The sequence below is a fragment of the Peromyscus maniculatus genome, chromosome 17 (assembly GCF_049852395.1).
Source record: "Peromyscus maniculatus bairdii isolate BWxNUB_F1_BW_parent chromosome 17, HU_Pman_BW_mat_3.1, whole genome shotgun sequence".
NCBI lineage: Eukaryota > Metazoa > Chordata > Mammalia > Rodentia > Cricetidae > Peromyscus > Peromyscus maniculatus.
The window spans coordinates 52,025,741-52,048,369 of NC_134868.1; the positions used below are offsets into that span (position 1 = coordinate 52,025,741).

Genomic DNA, 22,629 nt, shown 5'->3' on the forward strand with positions numbered 1-22,629 from the left:
CTTTGCTGCTGGCCCAAAATTGGTATTTATCATGGTGTTGTCATGGACACAAGGCAGGTGGTCACAAAGGAGGAGAAGGTTAAACCTGCAGTGCCCAGCAAGAAAAGAATGAGCAAAGGGCAGTCTTAAGCTTCTGGACTCTCTTCTCAACTGCAACTATGTACATGAAATCCCTGCTCAAGAACAGGAGGAGTGAGAACCACAGAGAAAGCCTGGCAAGCTACATCACAGAGACCATGTTCAGGCTGTTGGCTACTATCACATTCACCGCCTTATCTGTTGAACTTTTACCAAAAGAACCAGTTTCCCTCTCTTCTATGATGATCTTCTATGTATTTTAAAAATATGTATTTAAGGCACAAAATATCATTTTAAAGAGATGCTTCAGCCTCTGATGGAAAAGTGGAAATCTGTTTTACACTAAAAACTATTCAAAATGAAGAGCTATTAACACAATTATTAAATTTCTAAATGTTTAAATTATAGCCTATTGATTTGTTTTGTTGTTGTTGTTTTTCGAGACAGGGTTTCTCTGTGGAGCTTCACGCCTTTCCTGGAACTGCTTTGTAGCCCAGGTTGGCCTTGAACTCACAGAGATCTGCCTGGCTCTGCCTCCTGAGTGCTGGGATTAAAGGCATGCGCCACCACCACCCATAGCCTATTATTGAAATGATAATTTTCTATTAAAAGCAGTCTTTCCCTATGAACTGCATAAATTCATTTACTTTTTCACTGAGTCTCACTCTCTTATTTCAAAGTGAGAGACTGTTAAAGGACTAGAGGAAACTCCAAGCAGCAATTTGCATGCTCTTAAAATTTCCTTCTATTTTAGTTCAAAAAAATTAACTTACTAGTTAGTTTTCAGAGTCAACACATTCATACAGCAATAACCTTAGAACTTTAAATCTTGATTAGTTGTATACTCCATAATATGTTTACAAGAAAACTGTAAAATATAATTCCTTCCTCATCAAGCTTATTATTAACCATGGAAATGTCACATGTACACACATACAGTATGGAAGGAAAGACAGTAAGCTGCATCTATGCCTGTATCTCAGAAACTTGTGACAACATGGTAGTCACGTGACATGACAAGGGAAGCTCCCTGGCCCTTACAACGGAGATCACCATAAACTACCCAGGAGGCCAATGTAATCACAAGGGACCTATCACAGGAAAAGCCTTGGTGAAGAATCAGTCCAAGGAAGTGCCATTAAGGGAAGCAAAGACCAGTTGCTGCTGGTTTTGGATATGTCCTGAAATCATCAGACAGGCAACAGCTAAAAGCTGGAAAGTCAAGAATGTTACTCTTTCTAGTCTCCAAAAGGAACTATAACGTTTTAGATCAGGAGTTTTGAACTTGTAACATCCATGTATTTTCCAAAATTAGTGATAATAAACCACAGAACCAAGCTCAAAAAGGCTCATCTAGGTTTAAAACAAAAACAAACAAACCTATACTACTTTGCTTAAGACAGAGGCAAAGACCAGCTGATGAAAGCAGCCAGAGAAACAGGCTGCAACACACACAGAAGTCTCCACACACAGCACTCTGATGACCATTTTACTAGAAGACACAAAGAAAGGGCAGACTGTGAATACAAAGCCAACGTCTGTTTATTTGCTTCCTAGATACAACCCCGCAGCAGAAGACACAAGAAACTAAAGTAATTGTCTCTGGCTGGGTTGGCTGGCGAGTTGGAGGAAAGAAGGGGCACACACAAGTCCATGCCTTCATATTTTACAATTTCAGAAAAGTACAATTCTGTCTTCTGAAGATGTTTAAAAACAAACAAACAAACAAACAAAACTTCTATTAAATTTCACACCATTTCAAACCAAGGCATCCCCTTTTCTGTGTTATGGTTGCTCTCTGGGTGTGCTGTAAATGGAGAAAGGGCCACTGTTCACCATTATATCCTATTACCATCACCTCCACATTAGGTGCAACTTCATACCTTAGAAAGTCTTGGAAGGTACTCAGAAGTAAACACTGATCATACCAGCCAATAAGCAGCTCTAGCTGCTGCCTGGTAAGTGGAAGCATGATGTTAGAAGAAGGTGAGAGAAAAAAGAAAAGAACTCTGCAAGTTCTTACCACAGTCATTAAGGTCAACTACAGACAGAACCACAGGGAAAAGGCATTTGGAAAAAAGCAATTAGCATTCTTGAAATAGAAGATTGAAATTATTTTCCCCCCTTTATGGAGAAAAGTTCTGTAAAATACTCACTCTAAATGATTTTTCATCAGGAGACTTTGCTTTGCTTTTTGTAAACCTTAACTTATGCAATAAAAATCCACATTTACACAAACAGAAAACAGTTGTTCTTCTAAAACTAAATCTAAAATGAAGACTAGTTCTTCAGTGCTCAAATGTAAAGCTGCCAATGAACCTCCATCCTCTGTAGACTAAAAGACACACACTTGCTCTTCCTGAGTCAATACTGATAATCCCATCCCCCAAACCCTTATAATCATCAGTAACAATCTTTCCTGATAGCCAAAAGTTTATCTCAGCAAAACTCTGAATTAGTTATTCTTTATGGGGTAATATGTTTTCAAAATGACCCAGATTTTAATTTCTTAAGTTGCACAGAGTTGAGGAATGGAAACAGGCACTCTTACTGGTGTTCCTGCGTCCACGTAGCTCTGAAGCTTGTTTCTCATTTCTTTTTCATTAAATTTGGCACTTCGTTTTACATAAATTCCTCCATGCTGGTACATAAAAAAGAAAAAGAGAAAGAGCAATTACTCTTTAAATAACTAATCATCGTAGTCATCAAAAAGGCAGCTTTACTCCCAATGAGTAAAGTATAAAACTACATTTCAGAACTACAGTTAATATTTAAATATTACCATCTATACAATTTATAACTGAAAATTCTATTTCTACAGAACCCAAGAAAAACTGCATGCTGCACTGTACTAAAAAAATACACAAACATTTAATTTTGCTAGCAGTTAAAATATTCTTCCTTTCTTTAAAAGATTTAGTTCAAAAATTTCTTGTGATGGATCTTAACTCATTGATTTCTACTGACTCATTGATGACTATCATCAACAAAGTAATTAAAAGTATCCAGGATGAGAGATGGCTCAGCGGTTAAGAGCACTTTTTGCTCTTTCAGAGGACCAGGGTTCAGTTCTCAGCACCCACGTGGTCACAACCATCTCTAACCCAGTTGCAGGGGATTTAGTGTCTTTTTCTGACTTCCATGAGCACCAGGAACACATATACACAAGACACTCAATCACATAAAATAAAGCCAATTAAAAATAATAAATAAAAGCGGCCACTGGCGGGGAAGGAAGGGCCTAAAAAAATTTTTTTTAAGTCTATCTACACTTACAACCTTTAGGGAATTAAAATATGTACTAAGTACTAGAAATACATATACTAAAGACACTCAATCACACAAAATAAATTAAAAACAATAAGTAAATGAAGGAAGGAAGAGAGGGAGAAAAGAAAAAAATAAAGTTGGCTATTGGCCAGGAGGGAAGGGCATAAAAAATAATTTAAAAAAAGTCTACATTTACTACCTTTAGGAAATTAAAATATATACTCAGCTACAAAGATTTATGTGACATCATTACAGACTGAATTTTGTTCCCCTCAAATCTTATATTGAAGCCCCAACTTCCACAGTGACTATATATGGAGATAAAGTCTGTAAGAAAATAATTACAGTTAAGTGAAATATACTAGCTAGGGCCCTGCTAGTGGAACACACACCAAGAATGCATATATGTGGAAGAAAGGCCAGCTCAGAATACAGGGAGAAGGCAGTCTGTAAGCCAAAAACGTGGCCTTGAGAAAAAGCAGTACCACCCATCCATAGTCTGATCTTGAGATTTTCAGCCTTCAAAACTGTGAGAAATACATTCCTTCACATTGAACACTTCATACACTGAGCTCAGTACCTGGTTTTATCTCCTACAGATTACTAACTATTTTTGAATCAATTTTTTTTGACTTTTTAAAAATAATTTATTGCCTGGTGGCAGTGGTGCATGTCTTTAATCCCAGTACTTGGGAGGCAGAGCCAGGCGGATCTCTGTGAGTTAGAGGCCAGCCTGGTCTACAGAGCGAGATCCAGGACAGGTACCAAAACTACACAGAGAAACTCTGTCTCGAAGAAAAAAAAAAAGCAAAACAAACAAAAAAAAAATAAATAAAATAAAACTAAATAATTTATTTTTATTTTATATGCAATTGGTTTTTGCCTTCACGTATGTCTGAGTGAGGGTGTCAGATCCTCTGGAACTGGAGTCACAGACAGTTGTAAGCTGTCATGTGGGTGCTGGGAATTGAACCCAGGGTCTCTGGAAGAGCAGTCAGTGTTCTTGATCACTGAGCCATCTCTCCAGCCCCTTGAATTATCTTAACATAATTGATTGTCAAATTCTATGCCTTTTAATTTTCTATTTGACTTCTAGGTGTTTGTATTTCTGCTATTCCATTTGACTATTTGGAAAACCAGACATGTAGAGACTCACAATTAAGAATAAGAGCTGTGGAGAAGGCTTAGTTGGGAAAGCACTTGTCTCACAAATATGAGGATCCATGTTTGGATCCCTAGAATCCATGTAAATAACTCGGCACTGCAGTGCACACTTGTAATCCCAGTAATGGCAAGGAGGCAGAGACAGGGAGTTCCTGGGGCTCACTGGCTAGCTAGGCTGGCCAACAGGACAAAGGTCTAGGAGATTGTCTCCAACAAAAAGTGGAAGGTGCTTGAGCAGTGACACCCAGGGGAAGGTGTTTGGCAGTTGTGCCAACCTGTCCCCTGACCTCCATATGCATCATGCACATTATGTGTACACACACAGAATTCTAAATAAAAATACTTACATTTAAAATAAGCCATTATAAGCCATTTTAAAAACATCTGTACTGAGCATGCACAAGGCCCCATGTTCAATCACTAGTACCATAAAACAAAGAAAATCGGACATATTCTCATTAAATTGTGTTGAATTTGAAATAAAAGAGCAAAGACAAAGGTTACCTGAGCAAAGTAAAACCCATACAATGGAAGCCATTTTAACCCGTCTTTCAGCACATAGCGCACATGTCCAAGGGCATCCTGCCGGGCAGCCAGCATGTCCGCAATAATCCAATCAACTGTAAGAAAGAACCCAGTCAGTCAGGACATGACTAGCCAAAGTCAATTTCCACTTTCCCCTCACAGAAACAAAAGCTCTTCTTCTTCAGAGTACTGTCTGCACAAGATAAATGAAACATGACCACGGAGGCAGAGGCAGAAGGACCATGAGCTCAAAGGCAACCTAGGCTACAGATCAGGTTCAGGCCCAGCAGGGCAACACAACAAGACATGTGTTGAAATCGCTTTTTTAATTTTTTTTTTTTTAAAATATGATTAAAATGCTTAAAGCACAGCCAATTCCAGACACATTAAAAATAAATAAATCATAAATTAAGGAGGAGCTATCTTTCCCCATTTCTTAAAAGACCTTTTATTTTAAGGATAAAACACAAAATAACTACAAAATACATAGGGCTGGAGAGATTTTGCTCACTGGTTAAGGACATTTGCTGTTCTAGCAGAGGACCTAGGTCTGGTACACACATAGTGGTTCTGCCTCTAACTCCAGGTCCAGTGATGCTCTCCTCTGAGTTCCAAGTGCACCAGGTATATACACGGTACATATACATACATATATGCAAGGTCTCTCTCTCTCTCTCTCTTTCTTTCTCTCTCTCTCTCTCTCTCTCTCTCTCTCTCTCTCTCTCTCTCTCTCACACACACACACACACACACACACACACACACACACACAAATAAAAAACAAATGTTTAAAAACTTAACAAATTATTAAAATGATCTACTAACAGAATATAAATGGGACAAAATCACTTTTAATGAAGGCTAAAAACACCAGAAATGTTTCTTTTTTAATGAATAGAAAATATAAACAAAAAATGGCAATAAAACAAGTGCAGTTAAATATTCTATATATATAGTCTCTGACAAAAGGCCACTGCACTACCTCTTTATTAATGACTTCATGGACACAGTGTTCAACTGGAACAGCAGCCAAACAAGGATCTCATGTGATGGAAACAGTGCTAGGTAAGATATGTATTCCATATTTCTCAGTGTTTGAAACTGTGGGCTGCAATCCTATAAAAGGTTATTTTAGAGGTTGAAAAAACTTTGGGGATAAAAGTTTTTTTAACAATGACCAAAATTAATTCAAAATCAAAAGCATACTGATTCGGGTGTTTCCGGGATCTCTCCCCCACGCTGTACTGAGCAGCTTTCATTCTGAACACGTAACTCGTGTGCTTCTTACTACACAAGCTGTCCCACCATGCAAAGCCAATCAATGGTGCCAGAAACAAACATGACTCAGATTCAAGACCAGTAGAGTGTTATTAAGTGCAGTGCATTTAACACCACACACACACACACACACACACACACACACACGAGTTTCCTGCTGTGTGGGAGCCCGTTCTGGGGTTCCTCGTGGCTTTACCCAGCAGGTCCGAATAGAGGATGATCAGGACCACGGGCCTGAGTGCAGGTGTCTGAGATGGTCTGCACTTGGCTGTGCTGGGGGAGGAGGTCTTTTGCTCCACCCCTTGGCGTCTCTATAAAAACCCTGGGGCAGAGACAGTCGGGGCCCGTTGGAATAGGTTCCAGGCCCTCTCGAGGCTATCCTTTATTTTCTGTTTATCTCCTCAAGATTCTCTGCTATAAATCCTTCTATCTAATATTTCCTGCTGTTCACACTCAAAACTCTGGGGAGCTGTGGGGTTGGTGGGTAAATGCCCCACGCTGCTGTTACAGAAATATAATGGTTTAATTACAGAAGATATTTAATATTTCACCACTACCATTCCTCAGCATGTAAATACCAAACTAGTATACCTTTCAATTGTATTGCATTTGAATGTTTGATTTTAAAAACTGTTGTTTAATTGTTAGCTTGAGTTTCATTAAATAAATTTTGACCTAATAACAGAATGGAATTTCAAACAATTTCTGGAATGGCATTAAACACAATTGTGCAGTGTTGTACTATGTGTTTATGGAAACAACCTTCTTAGCATCAACAACTACAAAATCAAAATCCTGATAAATTCTGAAAAACACTGAAATGGTCTACATCCTATAGTATCAAATACTGTCAAAGTCAACTTCTTATTTACAAATTCAAGCATATCATTATGCTTTCATCTTTAATAAATGCTAAAATTTTATGTATTTAAAAATAAATCTCTTTACTATTTATTATTAGTAAATGTTTGATCATATTTTTCTTATATACCTGGGGGTCATGTAAACTTTATCAGGTGAAATAAACAGAAATAAAGTGTCCTAAAAAGCAGAAAAATTTAAGACTTAATAAATGGCTGCTGAACCTTCCATGAGAATGGAAACATCAAGGTGAGAGGTAAGGAAAAGTCTTCTAGGATTTAGAGAGGAATTCAAGGGTGTGAAATAGGGATGTTGCTAAGAATCTGAAGTCAAGTGTATTCAGTGCCACGAAAATGAGAACAAATGGAGTCAATTAGAGAAGACATTTATTGTAAAGCAACAAATGATTACAGCCAGTCTGACATGCAGGCCTGTAATCCCAGCTACTTGAAAGACTGAGGCAGAAGGATCATGAACTCAAGGCCCACCAAGGTAACTTAGTGAGACTATGCTTCAAAAGAAGAAATAAAAAGGACTGGGGGTGTCCACGCGCTTTGCAACCAACTAACTATGGGAAATATTACAACGCCTGGAGTTTAAGGACTTATCAAAATGGGGCACTTTCCCATAGCTATAGTATAATTCTTGACCATTTAAAATTCTTTCCTAATGCACATACAAGTGGAACATTTTAGAATTTTCTCTCTTTAAATAATGAATAATCAACTTTCAAGAAAAATCTTAATTAACTATTTTAAATTAGAAATTACAAAAGTTATTTCTAGTTAAATCTTATAACCAAGCCCGTGAGAAGAATATCTAATATAAACGTTGTCTATACAGACACTGAGAACTAACTCTGTGAAGGCTCTATGGCAAGGGTCCTCAACCTTATTAATGCTGTGACCCTTTAATACAGTTCCTCATGTTGTGGTGACCCCAACCATAATATTATTTCATTGCTATGTCATAACTGTAATTTTGCTACTGTTATGATTCATAATGTAAATATCTGATATGCAACCCCAAATGGGTCATGACTTACAGGTTGAGAAACACTAATCAATGGTGTTCCCTGGCTAGTGTATATCCTGGATATAAATGAGATAAATAGCTAAAAGCCAAATTTGATATCTTTTCCTAATACTTTATTTTTTTAAAGCTTAGGGAATAATACATTCATTTTCATATTTAAGTAGCTATATTCTGGACTCTGGTGCACCTTCTAAGAATTATTGAGAATATATAAATATTTAAAAATATGTCATGTGTATAGGGTAAACTGCCCTGAATCATGCCCTTAAATTTGAAAATTTTAGTAAAAACACTTAAGAAGTAACTTACACGCTGAGGCATGGTGGCAATGCCTTTAATCTCAGAGCTGGGGAAGCTGAGGCAGGCAAAGCTCTGAGTTCAAGGTCAGTCTGGTCTACAACGCAGGTTCCAGGTCAGTAAGACCTTGTCCCAAATACAAAAGAACTTAGATAGTCCAATGACATAGCATAGACTCACCATGTCTACTCTATTCACTCACACTGAGGTTTTGGAGGTAACACTGGATTAAAACATAGAAGGGAATGTACTGCATTCCCATAAATATTTTTATTCTGTGCTCTGGCAAGAATAATTTAATTTGGTTAAGTTAGGATAAGCAAAGCCATGTTCCCCTCAACTTGCAGGGAGAATGGACAAATAAGCCTTATTTTCCTCATCTGAATAGTTATGTCTCATTAGTTTCTAATTCTTTGGGTTATGATATATGACCCATAAGAGCTTGTGCCCATGATCCAGCACTGTGCTATAACCACCATCATCCACACTACTGCTAAATGTCACCCATATGCCAGACACTCTACTGGGATTATGAATGTAACTATTTGCACACTGCCTTAAAGCCTCAATCACTAGGCATCACTCACATCTAACCCACAGGCTCAGAGAACCCGAGTACTCTGCCCATTGGCACAGAGTCTACAGGAGGAGCACACTTACACAGGGTCTCCCAGACTGCAAAGCTCTCAAGTGTTTATGACCATCTACTCAACCATACATAGTCAGGAAACTGCCATCTAAACTAAATGAGCGGTAATGAAGTTTAAAAGGTAAACAGTGTCAAAGCAGACAATTAAGAGGGAGAGGAGGAATCACTCCTCTGGAGTCAAAAGTTTAACGTAAGTAAGGCTATAGAGACAAAGATGTCAAGTAAAAGCAGCAGCTGAGAGACTAATGTAAATGTCAACTCTACATGAGCATCACCAGCAAGTGCTGGGTGAGGGTGAGCAAGGCTGGACCAACAGTTCTGACATTCTCAGAGATGTTCCACTGTGATTCTTACAAATACAGCAACCCACACTGGGTGGCCAGGCTTTAGAAGCCTCTGGAAGCCTAGAATTACATGCAAAAAAACAGGTGTAGTTTTCTCATATCAGAATCCATACCTTCCTCCAGCATATACAGACTAACATGCAGTTCTAATACAATCCAAAGCCATCCTCTGGTATGTTCCCAAATTGTGGGTTTTTTAAAGGTGCTCAAAATGTAGCCTTCTTAGTTTGTGGTACATGTATGTGTTCGGCAGAGTTCTTGCTTAACAAGCAAGGAGCTCTGGGTACTATCTTCACATTGACAAAAAAATTTAAAAATTTAAAAAAGAGTGTTTGCCAGCCAGTGGTAGAATATGCCTTTAATCCCAGCACTTCAGAGGCAGAGAGAGGCTGATCTCCGTGAGTTCAAGGCCAGCCTGGTCTGTATAGTGAGTTCCAGGACAGCTAGAGCTACACAGAGAATGCCTGCTTGGGGATGTGGGGGAGAGAGGTGTTCTTTTTGGGAATAGGAAAAATCACCTTGTCCTTGGTACTGTCATTTTGACTTCAGACTCCATTTTACCTAACGGATGAAACCAAGTCCAGGTTCCCAAGCCCTAGGCAAGCTGGGAACTTTTCAATAGCTGACCCACCTCATCCCCTAAATCATAAAAATAGTCGTTATGCATCTTTGGTTCTCTAGAAACATTATGCCTGCTCTTAACAACAGAAGGAACAAATGAATCTGATTGGTTGGACTGAAGCTTGCATTGTATGTCCCTAATGTCTAAATCCTGATTGGTGAAAACTGTAGCTGTAACTCGGCAACAAATGTTTGTGATTTTTGTGCTTAAATACTTGCTTCAACTGACATTCAGGGTTACAGTTCAGGTCCCAATCTACAGCCCGATCAATCAAATCCTCCCCTTCCCCACTTCTTCTGTGTTGCCCTGCATTAAATCCTGCCCTGCAGTAATCTCTTGTGTCTGCTTGGGTTGATTCAGAACCTCGGAGCACAACATTTTCAACCCCTAAAGGTTGGGTGTTATTAGGCATCAGTTCTAGAGCAGGTCTCTTGGATGCAGGGTGGGGGAATATCCCTCTAGACTAAGAGTCAGTATGGCCTGGCTTGGATCTCTTGCTTCCCAGGTCACCTTCAAATTTCCAACACCAAGTAGGATTCTTATCTGCTGCTCACTTACAATGCTTTTCCTGAGGTCTGCTCTAAAGGAATACCAAAGGCCAGCATGGACAACAGTGAAATGCCAGCCTCAGCTCTCTCCTCAGCAGGCCTGTTACTGCATGGCCCCCAGGAGTGCTGGAGTTTGTGGTTCCACATGCCCTTGCTAGGTCTGCAGTTCTGTTAAGGAAAGCTTATTTTCATTAAACTAGAAGAAAGAAGCTAAAGAAAACTGCATGGATATTTGAGCCAGGTAAAAACTCCCCTCAACAACAGGAGGTCAGGCTGTGGTGGAAAAGGTCAGCATGTCTGGACAGGCCAATTAGAAGCAGACAGTCACCCTGGGTTATTTTGTGGTTCTGCTAAAAGTCAAATGCAGAGTCTAAGCCAGTCTCATAAACATGACCCAGGATAATACATCTGATATCAAAATTTCTATCCAGCTTTGGAGCTTCAGCCACTGTCCTATCAATCTGATAAAATTACCAGTGTGTCAAACAGAGAAAAACTCGTTTCAACTCCTTTGTCTCTGCATTGTCTACGGTGCACGTAGTATAAAAGCAACAAAATCCCACCAAGTTGGCTGACGGGAGGGAAACAAGGCCATAGGCACAAGTGACTTTCCATTCAGAATATTATCATTGTTTGGGGTGTTTTGGCTTTGAGCTTCTAGGCACTGTTCTTTTCAAAGCAATAAAAATGAAACACAGAAGGTATGTATCCAAAGCAGCCATCGGTTTAAAAAATACACAAAGTGTGATTTTTGGAGGAAGTGAATTACTTGGATAATTAAAGCATACTTTGGCTAATCACCTGACTGTCCTGGCTCACGCTCTGCACCTGTTAGACGTCCAATGTGGAGAAACTTCATGAAGGGACCGCAGGATTCAATGTATAGCTTTTACAATTTATTGATAATTATTTAAAAATACATAGTTTTATGTATTTGACCTGACTGAAAGTAAATAGAGTTCTATACTAGAAACTAGTCTTATGCTGTCTCTGATGGAAGAATAGCAAGTTAGAATTAAACCACCATGACTCAAGAGGCAACAGGAACTACAGATGTGAGAGCTAATTATAACACGACACTGCATCCAGGAAATGAGCGGTCACACACCAGCACACCAATAAGCAACTTAATCAGAAATATAAAGTGCAGACAGTGGTGGCATACAACTGCAATCCATTACTTCAGAGACTGAGACAGGAGAATCATGAGTTAAAGGCCAGCCCTGGCAACATTGCACGAGTATGTCTCAAAGTAAATAAAAGGCTAGACAAAGAATTAATAATTAAAATATATACACATGGATATATACACAATTCCACTTCTAGAAATACAACTTACAAAGCAGAAAACTGAATAGACTATTCCAGGAAATGGGTGAGAAGTAAGAAGATGGCCTAGTACATGCAAAAGAGAAGCCTAGAAAAAATCCATACCTTTCACATTCATATGTTAACAACAAAAACAAAACAAAACTCACTTTGTTTAAATATAAAAAAAATAATATTTTTAAGGCTGAAATCAGGGCTCAGCCATTAAGAGTACATATTTCTCTTACAGTTTAGCTTCCTAAACCCACACAGAGTAGCTAACAACCAGCTGTAACTAAAGCTCTGTGGCAGATCTGATGCTCTCTTCTGGCCTCCACAGGCAAGTGCACTCACATGGTCAAACCCATAGACAGACACATATACACATAATAAGTCCAATTAAATAAATGACCTTAAAGATATTACTTTGATGAGCTAGGGGTTTAGCTCAGATGGTACAGCGCTTGTCTAGCATGTATGAAGCCTTGGCTTTAATCCCAGCACCACATAAGCCAGGTATACAGAACACCTGTAATTCCTGTGCTTGGGAGGTGAAGGCAGGTGTATCCCAAGCTTAAAATCATTCTCAGCTACTTAGAGAGTACGAGGCCATTCTGGGTTACATAAGATCCTGTCTCTAAAACATATGTATGTTTGTATATTTTAATGCTCACTTACCATTTGTAGAAAAATCCAAATTTCAGGCAAATGAAATACATACCTGTGCTTTGATGATTTGCTAAATATATTACATTTTCTTTATTTTTTGGCAAATCTCCATATAGCAATATCTAAAAGAGAAGACAAAAAAAATCATTACTTTGATAATTCAAAACATGTGCATGAAATTACAGAAAAAAAGGTGAAAGAAAATTGACAAGCACACACTATAACTAGCCCTATCCATGACTAATAAACATCAGAGCTCTCTTGAGAGCCCCACACACCATAAATAGCTCATGCTTATAAAGTGCTTAAATATAGGACAGGTTAATGATCATAAAGTAAGACAGGATGATTGATATCCCTATAAGAAAATCCAGAAAAACGTATTGATTGCTAATAATATATAAAACTTCACCGTACAATGAAGACAGGCATATACATATCAACTATAATGAGACATAACACAAATATTATAAAAATACTCTATTTTTACTCTATATTTTAAGGATCTGTAAAATGGAGAGCTGGTGTATTCGTTGGGTATGGTTTTTGCCAATGAGATTAGAGGTTTTCTGAACAGAAGACCAAATGAAAGCCGTGTGTTGGAGTCCTCTGTTAGTACACCAGTGTGTGGAACAAAACTCAGGCTAAGGAGTGAGGAGACTGGAACAGAGAAGCCAGAAGGGTCTCTCTGAGCTGGAACATCAAGTCAGGGTCTCAAGCGGCCCAGGCTGGCCTCCACCTCCCGAGTGCTAGGACTGCAGTGTGTGCCGCTCTACCCACCTGGCTACATCTCACTACAGGTTTTCACTGTCCTGGTTCTGTTGTGATCTTAAGTATCCAATGATAAAGGAAACAAAGGGGCATCTTTATTTGGTTGCTGTTCTTACACTTTATCATTATGGATTATGCAAGAGTTAGCTAAAGCTTTGGGTCTGCAATATCTGAAGGGATTACCTTGGTTGTGAAACTGCTCTCTAATATCTTAACAACAACAAAAAAGAAAAAGGCATTAATAAATCTTCTGTGAAAACAATACAGCTATATGATATAACGTCAGGATTTCAAGGACTTAGACTAAGGTCTCTGTTACCTTAGAAAACTGCACAGTGAGTATGTTCACATGTCCAAATATTTCTAACGAAGTTTATACACAAGTAAATAACAAATGATTAGTTGATCTGTGCAGGGTTAACATAAAGGTGCCAGCTCATGACCAATCCCCCTTCTCTTAGCAATAAACTAGAACTATTTGAGGACTACTGGGTACATGCTGAATTTAGAACTACAGATACACAGTAGTGTTTTGATGTGTGTGTGTGTGTGTGTGTGTGTGTGTGTGTGTACTTTTTTGACAAGATCTAAGGTTCTTTAGAGATAGGTCTAGCTTCCATGCTGAAGACAACACTCAAACCATCCAAAGGTGCCTGAAATCCCTGACACTTCAGTGGATAAAGCAGGAGGATTTGGAATTTGAGGCCAGCCTGGGCTGCTCAGCAAGAGTCAGTTATACACATACAACTCTGTCTCTGTCTCTGTCTGTCTCTGTCTATCTGTCTGTCTGTCTGTCTCTCTCGCCATTCATCATCCTTCTCCATTTCCTGTGGATGATTTGGTTGATATTACTAAAATGTATCTTTTGAATGTAGATTGCAAACAAACTACTAAAAGGCAGTTTTCACAGGATTAAAAGACAGAACTTCAAGGTTGTCCTTTATGAGACTGTATTGAATTTAAAAATAAAACAAGCATAATGAGGACTAGAGGACTAGAGAAGAAACCACAAAGTAAGTGGTACCCCCACTGTGGTCATAAAATAACACCATAGCTATGGCCTTCACTTACTGGGAGAAAGCTTGCCATGCATGCTAGAGGTCCTGGGGTCACCATCCAGCAACACACATACACACACATACACACACACACACACACACACACACACACACACACACACACACGCCAACCATCCTGCAACACACCACACATAGACATACACACCACACACACACCAAACACACAGACACACACAGACACACACACACACACACACACACCCCCATGCCAACCATCCAGCAACACACCACACATAGACATACACACCACACACACACAGACACACACACACACACACACCCCAATAGTACATTCAATACATTCTAGGACACAGAAGGAAACGAAGACTACCTGGATCAGCACTGATTTTACATGTAGGTGAGTTAAGGCATTAAAGTAAAAACTTGTTCTGTAGATTCTCCTGCCTCTACCATCTGATTGTTGGGATTAACAGTGTGTACCACCCCCACCCTCTCCCCCAGGTAAAATCTCTATCTTTTAAATGAAAACTTTTGGGGCTATAGAGGGTCAGAGTTCAGTTTCTGGAAGCCATGTCCAGAACCACCCATAACTACAGCTCCATGGGATGAATGTCCTTTTCTGGACTGGTTCAGCACTGATTTTACACGTAGGTGAGTTAAAGCATTAAAGTAAAAAAAAAAAAAAAAAAAAAAAAGCCTTAGCTAACTTTTGCATAATCCTTAATGATAAAGTATAAGAACAGTGACCAAATTCAAGAAAACAAAACAACACAAAAAAAAACAACCTATGGTGGGTTAATGGCACAAGTTTTTTGTTGAAAACAAAATAAAACCGAACCCAAAGATCAATCAATTAATGGCAAGGTCAGCTTAAGAGTCTACACCTGTATCTTTAAAACACAGAACTGTCTACTACTGTTCTCGGACGCAAGTATGACTGCAAAGCTCGGCAGAACAGGCCGCCTATTCTGTTTTTACCAATTAATTTCTCTAATCTTAAAGACAGAAAACAAGGAAGAAAAGTAGCATCAAGAACTTAATTCATGAGGCTAGGAATGTAGCTCAGTTGAGTGCTAAGTCCAGTGTGCAGAAGGCTCCTGTTTACCAGACATAGTAATTCACACCTGCAGCACCAGGGAGATGGAGGCAGGAGCATCAGAAAATGTCAAGGATATCCTCAGCTTTATATATATACTAGATTTGAATACAAGAAACATGGGATACAAGAAAGTCCATCCCTCAAATAAACAAAGCACCCAGAACTTAATTCACATCCCTTTAAGAGATTTTACCTATGTACTTATATAAACATACAAGACTCAAGTGTGTATATGTATGCACAAGTAGATTGCAGTTTTTTCATCCATATGCACAATAGCTTACTGAAAGGGCAGCTGTATCCAGCTGAAACATAAAGAAGCCAAAAAGCATTATCTCAGAGGAGATATCTGAGCACTAGCCTCTTTTTAACTATTTCATTTAAACTACAACTGCTTGGAATCTATAGAAATAAAAACTCAAAACTATAGAATAGTCCTCAACTTGTAAAACTGCAAAAGATCTAAAAGCAAAGTGAAAAATCAAACTGTAAATCTTAAAGAGATGCAAATCATCACAAATACTTTGAATAGTTATTAATGAAGAAAAGAATGCATAAATAGCATTTATGTATCTAATATACACAGTTTTAAAGATTCTACATTTCTAAAGTTCCAAGAATGAATAAACACTTCTATCTAAAATAATTCAAATTTCTTCCATTCTTTGAAGAATAAAGGTTATGTTTTTCATTTATTAATATGAAGGGGAAGAAACTATTTTAAAGATTTATTTTTAATTATATGTATGAGGGGTACATGTACATGCAAGTGCAGGTGCTGTTGAGAGTCCAGAAAAGGACATTCATCCCCTGGAGCTGTCGTTATGGGTGGTTCTGGACATGGCTTCCAGAAACTGAACTCTGATCCTCTGCAATAGTGTTCTTAACCACTGAGTCATCTCTATAGTCCCAAAAGTTTTCATTTAAAAGATAGAGATTTTAGCTGGGGGAAGAGAGTGGGGGTGGTACACACTGTTAATCCCAGCAATCAGATGGTAGAGGCAGGAGGATCTACAGAGCAAGTTCCAGGACAGCTGGGGCTACACAGAGAAACCCTGTCTTGAAAAACCAAATAAATAAATAAATAATTCATATATATACATACATAAAATATACATACATACATAAAAGATTGAGATTTTTAGAGATGAGGCTCGGTGGATAATGCACTTGCCACAGCATATGAACTAGACTTTAGATTCCCAGTACTCACAGAAATGCAAGGCAGGCACGGTGGCCTGCCTGTAATCCCAGCTCTAGGGAAGCAGAGACAGGATCCTTGGAGCAAGTCAGCTAGCTACACTAGCCAAATGAGTAAGCTCTGGGTTCAAGTGAAAGACCTTGCCTCAACATACAAGGTTGGAGCGCATTGGAGAGCAATGCGGGAAGACATCTGGCATGCCACGTGTGCCTGCACACAAGCACCCACATACATGCAAGCATGCATATTACACACATGTACACCATATACATACAAAAATATAAAATTTCAAGATGTTATTACTATCAATTTTAAAATATCGTTTTACGTGTATGCATGTATGTCTGTGTATACGTGCCTGCCTGGTGCCTGCAGAAGCCAGAAAAGGTCATCAGCTCCATAGAACTAGAGTTACAGATGGTTGTGCGCTATCATGTGGCTCCTGGGAATAGAACCTGGCTCCCTCTGGAAAAGCAGCCAGTGTTTTTTATCCCTGAGCCACCTCTCCAGACCCAGCTACTACTATTTTATTAATGAATATATAACTAATTAGAAGGTTGTAGTGTTTTCAAATCTTAAAAAGCTAAGAAGCCAGGCACAGTAGCTCATACTTGTAATCCCAGCATTTGGGAGGCTGTGTCAAAAGGATTATATGAACGTGAGGCCACTTAGGCTTAGAGTGAGAGTGGGGGGAAAAATTAAAAAGAAAATTTAAAGGGTTAAGAACTTACACACTATCTACATATAAAAACTGTAGATCACCATATGATTGCCTATTATGATCCTCTCTGGGGCACCTCTCTCAGTTACTCACTCCACATTGATGCCTTTCCACCTTCAGCCCGACCACAGGCTTCATTTATCATAGCCACTTTGTACCACAGGGTGTCCTGTTCACAGTCCTAGGAGAGGGCCAAGGACATCTTGTACAGGCTGACTTACAAGTCACACTCTCCTGTGGCCTGTTTTCTAACCTAGACTTGAGCACCCAGATAGTTTCGAAAGACAGATGTTCACGGAATCATTAAGTTTACACTTTTGTTTTGTACCAGTAAAACTGTCTCCTTTTAAACATAAAAGAAATTTTAGAATAAACATAAATAAAACATGAAAAATATACTGGAGACTTTTAAAGACATCATCCTGTGCATCTTCTAGTTCCCATTTTCTTTAATAACTCGAATCAAAATATTTCACAAAGCATTTTGAAAACATGTTTTTAAATTTTATATAATTATTTAAGTAACTTTAGATTCATCCATTTTTTTTTTTTCAAAACTCATCTGAGGCCAGTAAGATGACTCTGTATAAAGACACCTGCCACGAAGACTGACGACCTGAGTTTGATTCCTAGGGCCCAATTCCTGAAAGCTGTTTCTTTCTCTCTCTCTCTCTCTCTCTCTCTCTCTCTCTCTCTCTCTCTCTCTCTCTCTCTCTCTCACACACACACACACACACACACACACACACACACACACAAAAGCAAATAAATGTAAAGCTCATCCAAAGTCCCTTTAGAGAAAAGGATTAATTTTCCTTTTTTCAATTAATTAACTAGATGGCAGACAATCAAATACTTTTAAATAATTTTCTGCTGTAGTCAAGCCTGTTCACCTGCATAGAATCTCTCATGCTGATCAGTTTTCTACAGTTTTTAATTTGTTCTATTACATGTATACTACTTGAGGTGTCGCTCTCTCCTCTCTCTCTCCCTCTCCCTCAAGGCAGTAAAACAGAATTTAATACCCAAGATCTCCATCAAACACCACATTCTTGCTTTGTTAGGCCATGCTTTGAGTCTGGAATGGTCCCCACTAGCTTATGCTTTGGGTCTTTGTCCTCCAGTTGGTCGCACTGTTTTGAGGGTGGGGTGGGGGGGTGGAACCTTCAGGAAGTAGTTACGAGTTTGGCCTTTGAAAGTTATACTGGCCCCTAGTTCTGGCCTTGTTCTTCACTTCCTGGTTTATTACCATGTGAACATACTCCTGGTGCCACTGCCAGGCTTCTCTGTTATGAGGGACTAAAAACCATCAAGACTGGGAGCCAAAATAAAGCACTTCTCCCTGTCAAGTGTTTTGGTCACGGTGACATAAAAGAACTAATAACATTTAGAAGTGTCTTCTTCACTTATCTCAGCAGGGTCCATTATTTCCAGCATGCAAAAGTTAAAATATAATACATATTGAGAAAAAAGTCTCATTGTTCTCAAATATAAATGACACTGAAAGAAATCATAACTCATTCCAAAATATGCCCTTTAGCATAAGAATGATTCTGAGTGAAAACAGCTAAGAAATAGGCATTGGTAGAGTCCTCTGCCCTCAGTTTTCTGCCTAGAGACAGACTGTAACTTCCTATAAGGGGACATAAAGTTCCTGTAGCTGAAGTTTTCCTGTGTCCTGCCTGGTCCTCAGCTGCTCAGACCCAAGTAAACACACAGAGGCTTAATATTAATTAAAACTGTTTGGCCATTAGCTCAGGCTAACTACTGACTAGCTCTTACACTTAAACTCAGCCCATTTCTGTTAATCTACATGTTGCCATGTGTTCTGTGGCTTTACCTGTGTGCTATTACATGATGCTCCCTGGAAGGTGGGCTGGCGTCTCCTGACTCAGCCTTCCTCTTTCCAGAATTCTCCTTGTCTGCTTATCCCACCTATACTTCCTGCCTGGCTACTGGCCAATCAGCGTTTTATTTATCAACCAATTAGAGCAACACATATTCACAGCATACAGAACATCCCACAGTGTACAAAAGCATTATTCCACAGCAAGTTTCCATTAGGTAAAGCGGTTCCCCGTCTACAGCAGCAAAACCTGTTGACCAGTATGAGTCTGCATATGAGGACCGCCTGCAGGTGTATAGCATTTCCTCAAAGCTCAATATCCCTTATAGACTCTTTCTTTCACATGTCACTGCACTTTTCATCACCCCCTTGACTAGGGTTTGTCATTTCTTCCCAGTTCCCTCCCACATGTAAAAATACTAACATCCATAAACCTGACACTTTTTCTACAGTTAACCTGCCTTTGCCCATTTAATTCACAGGTCTTGGATACACAATCTAAAGAAGAGGTTGCCCTTTGTGCAACATGATCACTAGGACCACAGGCTGCAAAGTATTAAACTTGGATGAAGACACAGATTTTAATCCCAGTCCTCCAGCTTACCCAAGAATGGATGTGCTATGCCTGCTTTCTCCACACCTATCTCATTAACTGTAAAGTATAATATACTAATTGCTCCTTATAGGATTATACTGACATAAATGAGACTACATAAACTACTTTATATATACCTGGTACACCTGGCAGTCATCATCTGGGAAAAATCAATCGTTAATGCTCAGTATGGTAGCATGTGGGGGGGTGGGAGGGAAGATTAATAGTTAAATAATTTTCTGTATCTAATATACTTTTAATTCAAAACTGTTATCAAGTAAAAAATAAAAAAATAAGCTGGGCGGTGGTGGTGCACGCCTTTAATCCCAGCACTCGGGAGGCAGAGGCAGGCGGATCTCTGTGAGTTCGAGGCCAGCCTGGTCTACAAAGCGAGTTCTAAGAAAGGTGCAAAGCTACACAGAGAAACCCTGTCTCAAAAAACCAAAAAATAAAAAATAAACAGCTAACTAGTCCATATCCCTCCAATTGCACTGAAATGCAGCTACAAGGACATTGACTAAGATTGAATGTATAGTTTAAACTCTATTTTACAATCATTAGAAATGAATTCTTAAATTTGTTTTTATGCCCACAAAACAATCACCATTTAACACTTTAGCCAACCATGGACAGCATAGACAACTAGAGCAGTAGTCCCCAGGTTTCAAGAGCTGAAAACTTCCCAAGGCCTATACGATAGCCATCTTCTAGGGGTTACTGATATAAAAATAACTAATAATTCTGCCAGTCACATAAAAGAATGGCACACACCACTGCACAATATTTATAGTAATAACTCCTGGTTCATGTACTTACTATACTATAGTTATTTTAGAGAATTCCTACATATTTAAAAAAAAAAAAAAAGGCTCCCACATTGCATTTGTGGCTTTAAGAGACCATGCTGACTGGTTAGGCTAACTGGTGCAACCACACTCCTCCTGTTTGCTTAGTGGAATCACCTAAGGACCTGTTCTAGGCATGCCCTTGTAAAGAAACACAAGATTTTGACTGAGAGATTTCTACTGTAGTATGTACAAAACCTGTGGTCTTTTTCTGAGCCCCATTTGCAATGTTTCATTAAGTAAAGAGCAAATTTGCTATATTACTAATTAGTAAAATTATACTTTGTAACAAGACTAAATTAGTAAACACAATTTGATTAATGATCAGAATACAAAACAATTACCATGTGGTATGTGAGTAGAAACTTAACATATCACAAAACTCATACAATCAGCATGCATGTCTCTTGATACTGTCCTTCAGAAAGGTTCATTTTTTCTGACTCTGAACTAGACAATATATTATCTCATTTAATTTTTTATTAATTACTTTTCTTGTGTCAAATTATCTGAAAGAAGCCATTTAAGAAGGATTTGTTTTAGTCAGGCAAGGTGGCACACTCTTTTAGTCCTTTGAGTTTCAGAACAGCCTGATCTACCTAGAGAGTTTCAGTATAGCCAGGGTTACACAGAGAAACCCTATCTGGGGGAATAGGGTGTGTTTAAGAGTAGATCCAGTCCACCAAGGTAGAAAGGCACGGTAGCAGGAGTGTGACACAGTTGGCCACACAGTGTCCATGGTTGGAAAACAGGTGAATGTTGCTGCTCACCTGGCTTCCTCTTTTTGCCTCATCCCTATGTGATGAGGACACACTCAGTTAAACCTTTCTGGAAACACCCTCACAGACAGATCCAGAAGCATATCTCCTGGGTGATTCTAAATCCAGTCAAGCTGACAGTGCAGATTAACCATTAAAGTCTTCAAAACAGCATGACAAATGTATTCCATTTAAGGGTAAGAACACCAAGATTGAGAGGCTTACTTGATACAGTGTGACTAAGGAAAAGGTATTATACCCAGGCTTCTCCAAGATTCCAAAGTCATAATGAAAGTATTCTCTACAAAGGTTCACTAGGGGGCCTGGGGAAAGCTCAGTTGTTGAGTGCTAGCTGGCCTTGCATGTATGAAACCCTGGATTTGAAGCTAAGCACCACAGAAATCCCAGCACTAAGGGACATCAGAAGTTCAAGGTCATTTTACATAATGAGTTTGAGGACAGCCTGGGCTATATAAAATCCTATTTTAAATAAATAAAAAATAACTTTTTAAAAGAAACTTACATAGTTTTTTTCATTCTGAACATTAATCATAAGGGTAAGATATAAGAAACCATTAAGAATAAAAAAACACAAACATGTCCTACAGCAATACACACTCAGAAAAGGAACAAGTCATTCTATAGGTGCACAGAGAAGTGACATTCATTGCAAGTCACAGAAGATCACTAACTAATACCAAGAACAGCCCCAATCCCGTTTAAAGAAACTCTGGGATTCAGCTGCGTTATTCCTTACTTCCAAAGTTATTTATGTCTTTATTTTGGTCCTTATCTCATTACACCGTTACTGTTCTTTCTTATTAACTGACTTCTTTCTATCCTGAATGATAGCCATTTTATCAGTGCAAAACACTGGTCCCTAACTGTGGTTACCACCTACTACATGGCTAGAACTTAACGCAGCTCTTCTAGATGTGAACTCATTTATTTCCTATCCTTGAATTCCCAGCCTAAGATGTAACAGCAAAGCTGCCAGCCTGTGAACTACCTCTTATCTGTACACACAGACACTCAAACACCTTCACAACACTTCTATCTGTAGCTGCTTTTAGGGTCATGGAAGAAATAAAGGAAACCTTCTGTG

General features: G+C 38.9%; 1 protein-coding gene across 1 annotated transcript in view; it reads right to left on the reverse strand.

The window, feature by feature from the left end:
• Nucleotides 1-22,629, reverse strand: part of Agpat5 (1-acylglycerol-3-phosphate O-acyltransferase 5) — a 48,600-nt gene that overhangs the window by 15,766 nt on the left and 10,205 nt on the right. Inside the window, exons 2-4 of the mRNA XM_006998530.4 lie at nucleotides 12,701-12,770; nucleotides 5,017-5,132; nucleotides 2,630-2,719 (exon numbers count right to left, since the gene is read on the reverse strand). Coding sequence (XP_006998592.1) covers nucleotides 2,630-2,719; nucleotides 5,017-5,132; nucleotides 12,701-12,770 — 276 coding nt within the window. The remainder of the gene's footprint in view (nucleotides 1-2,629; nucleotides 2,720-5,016; nucleotides 5,133-12,700; nucleotides 12,771-22,629) is intronic.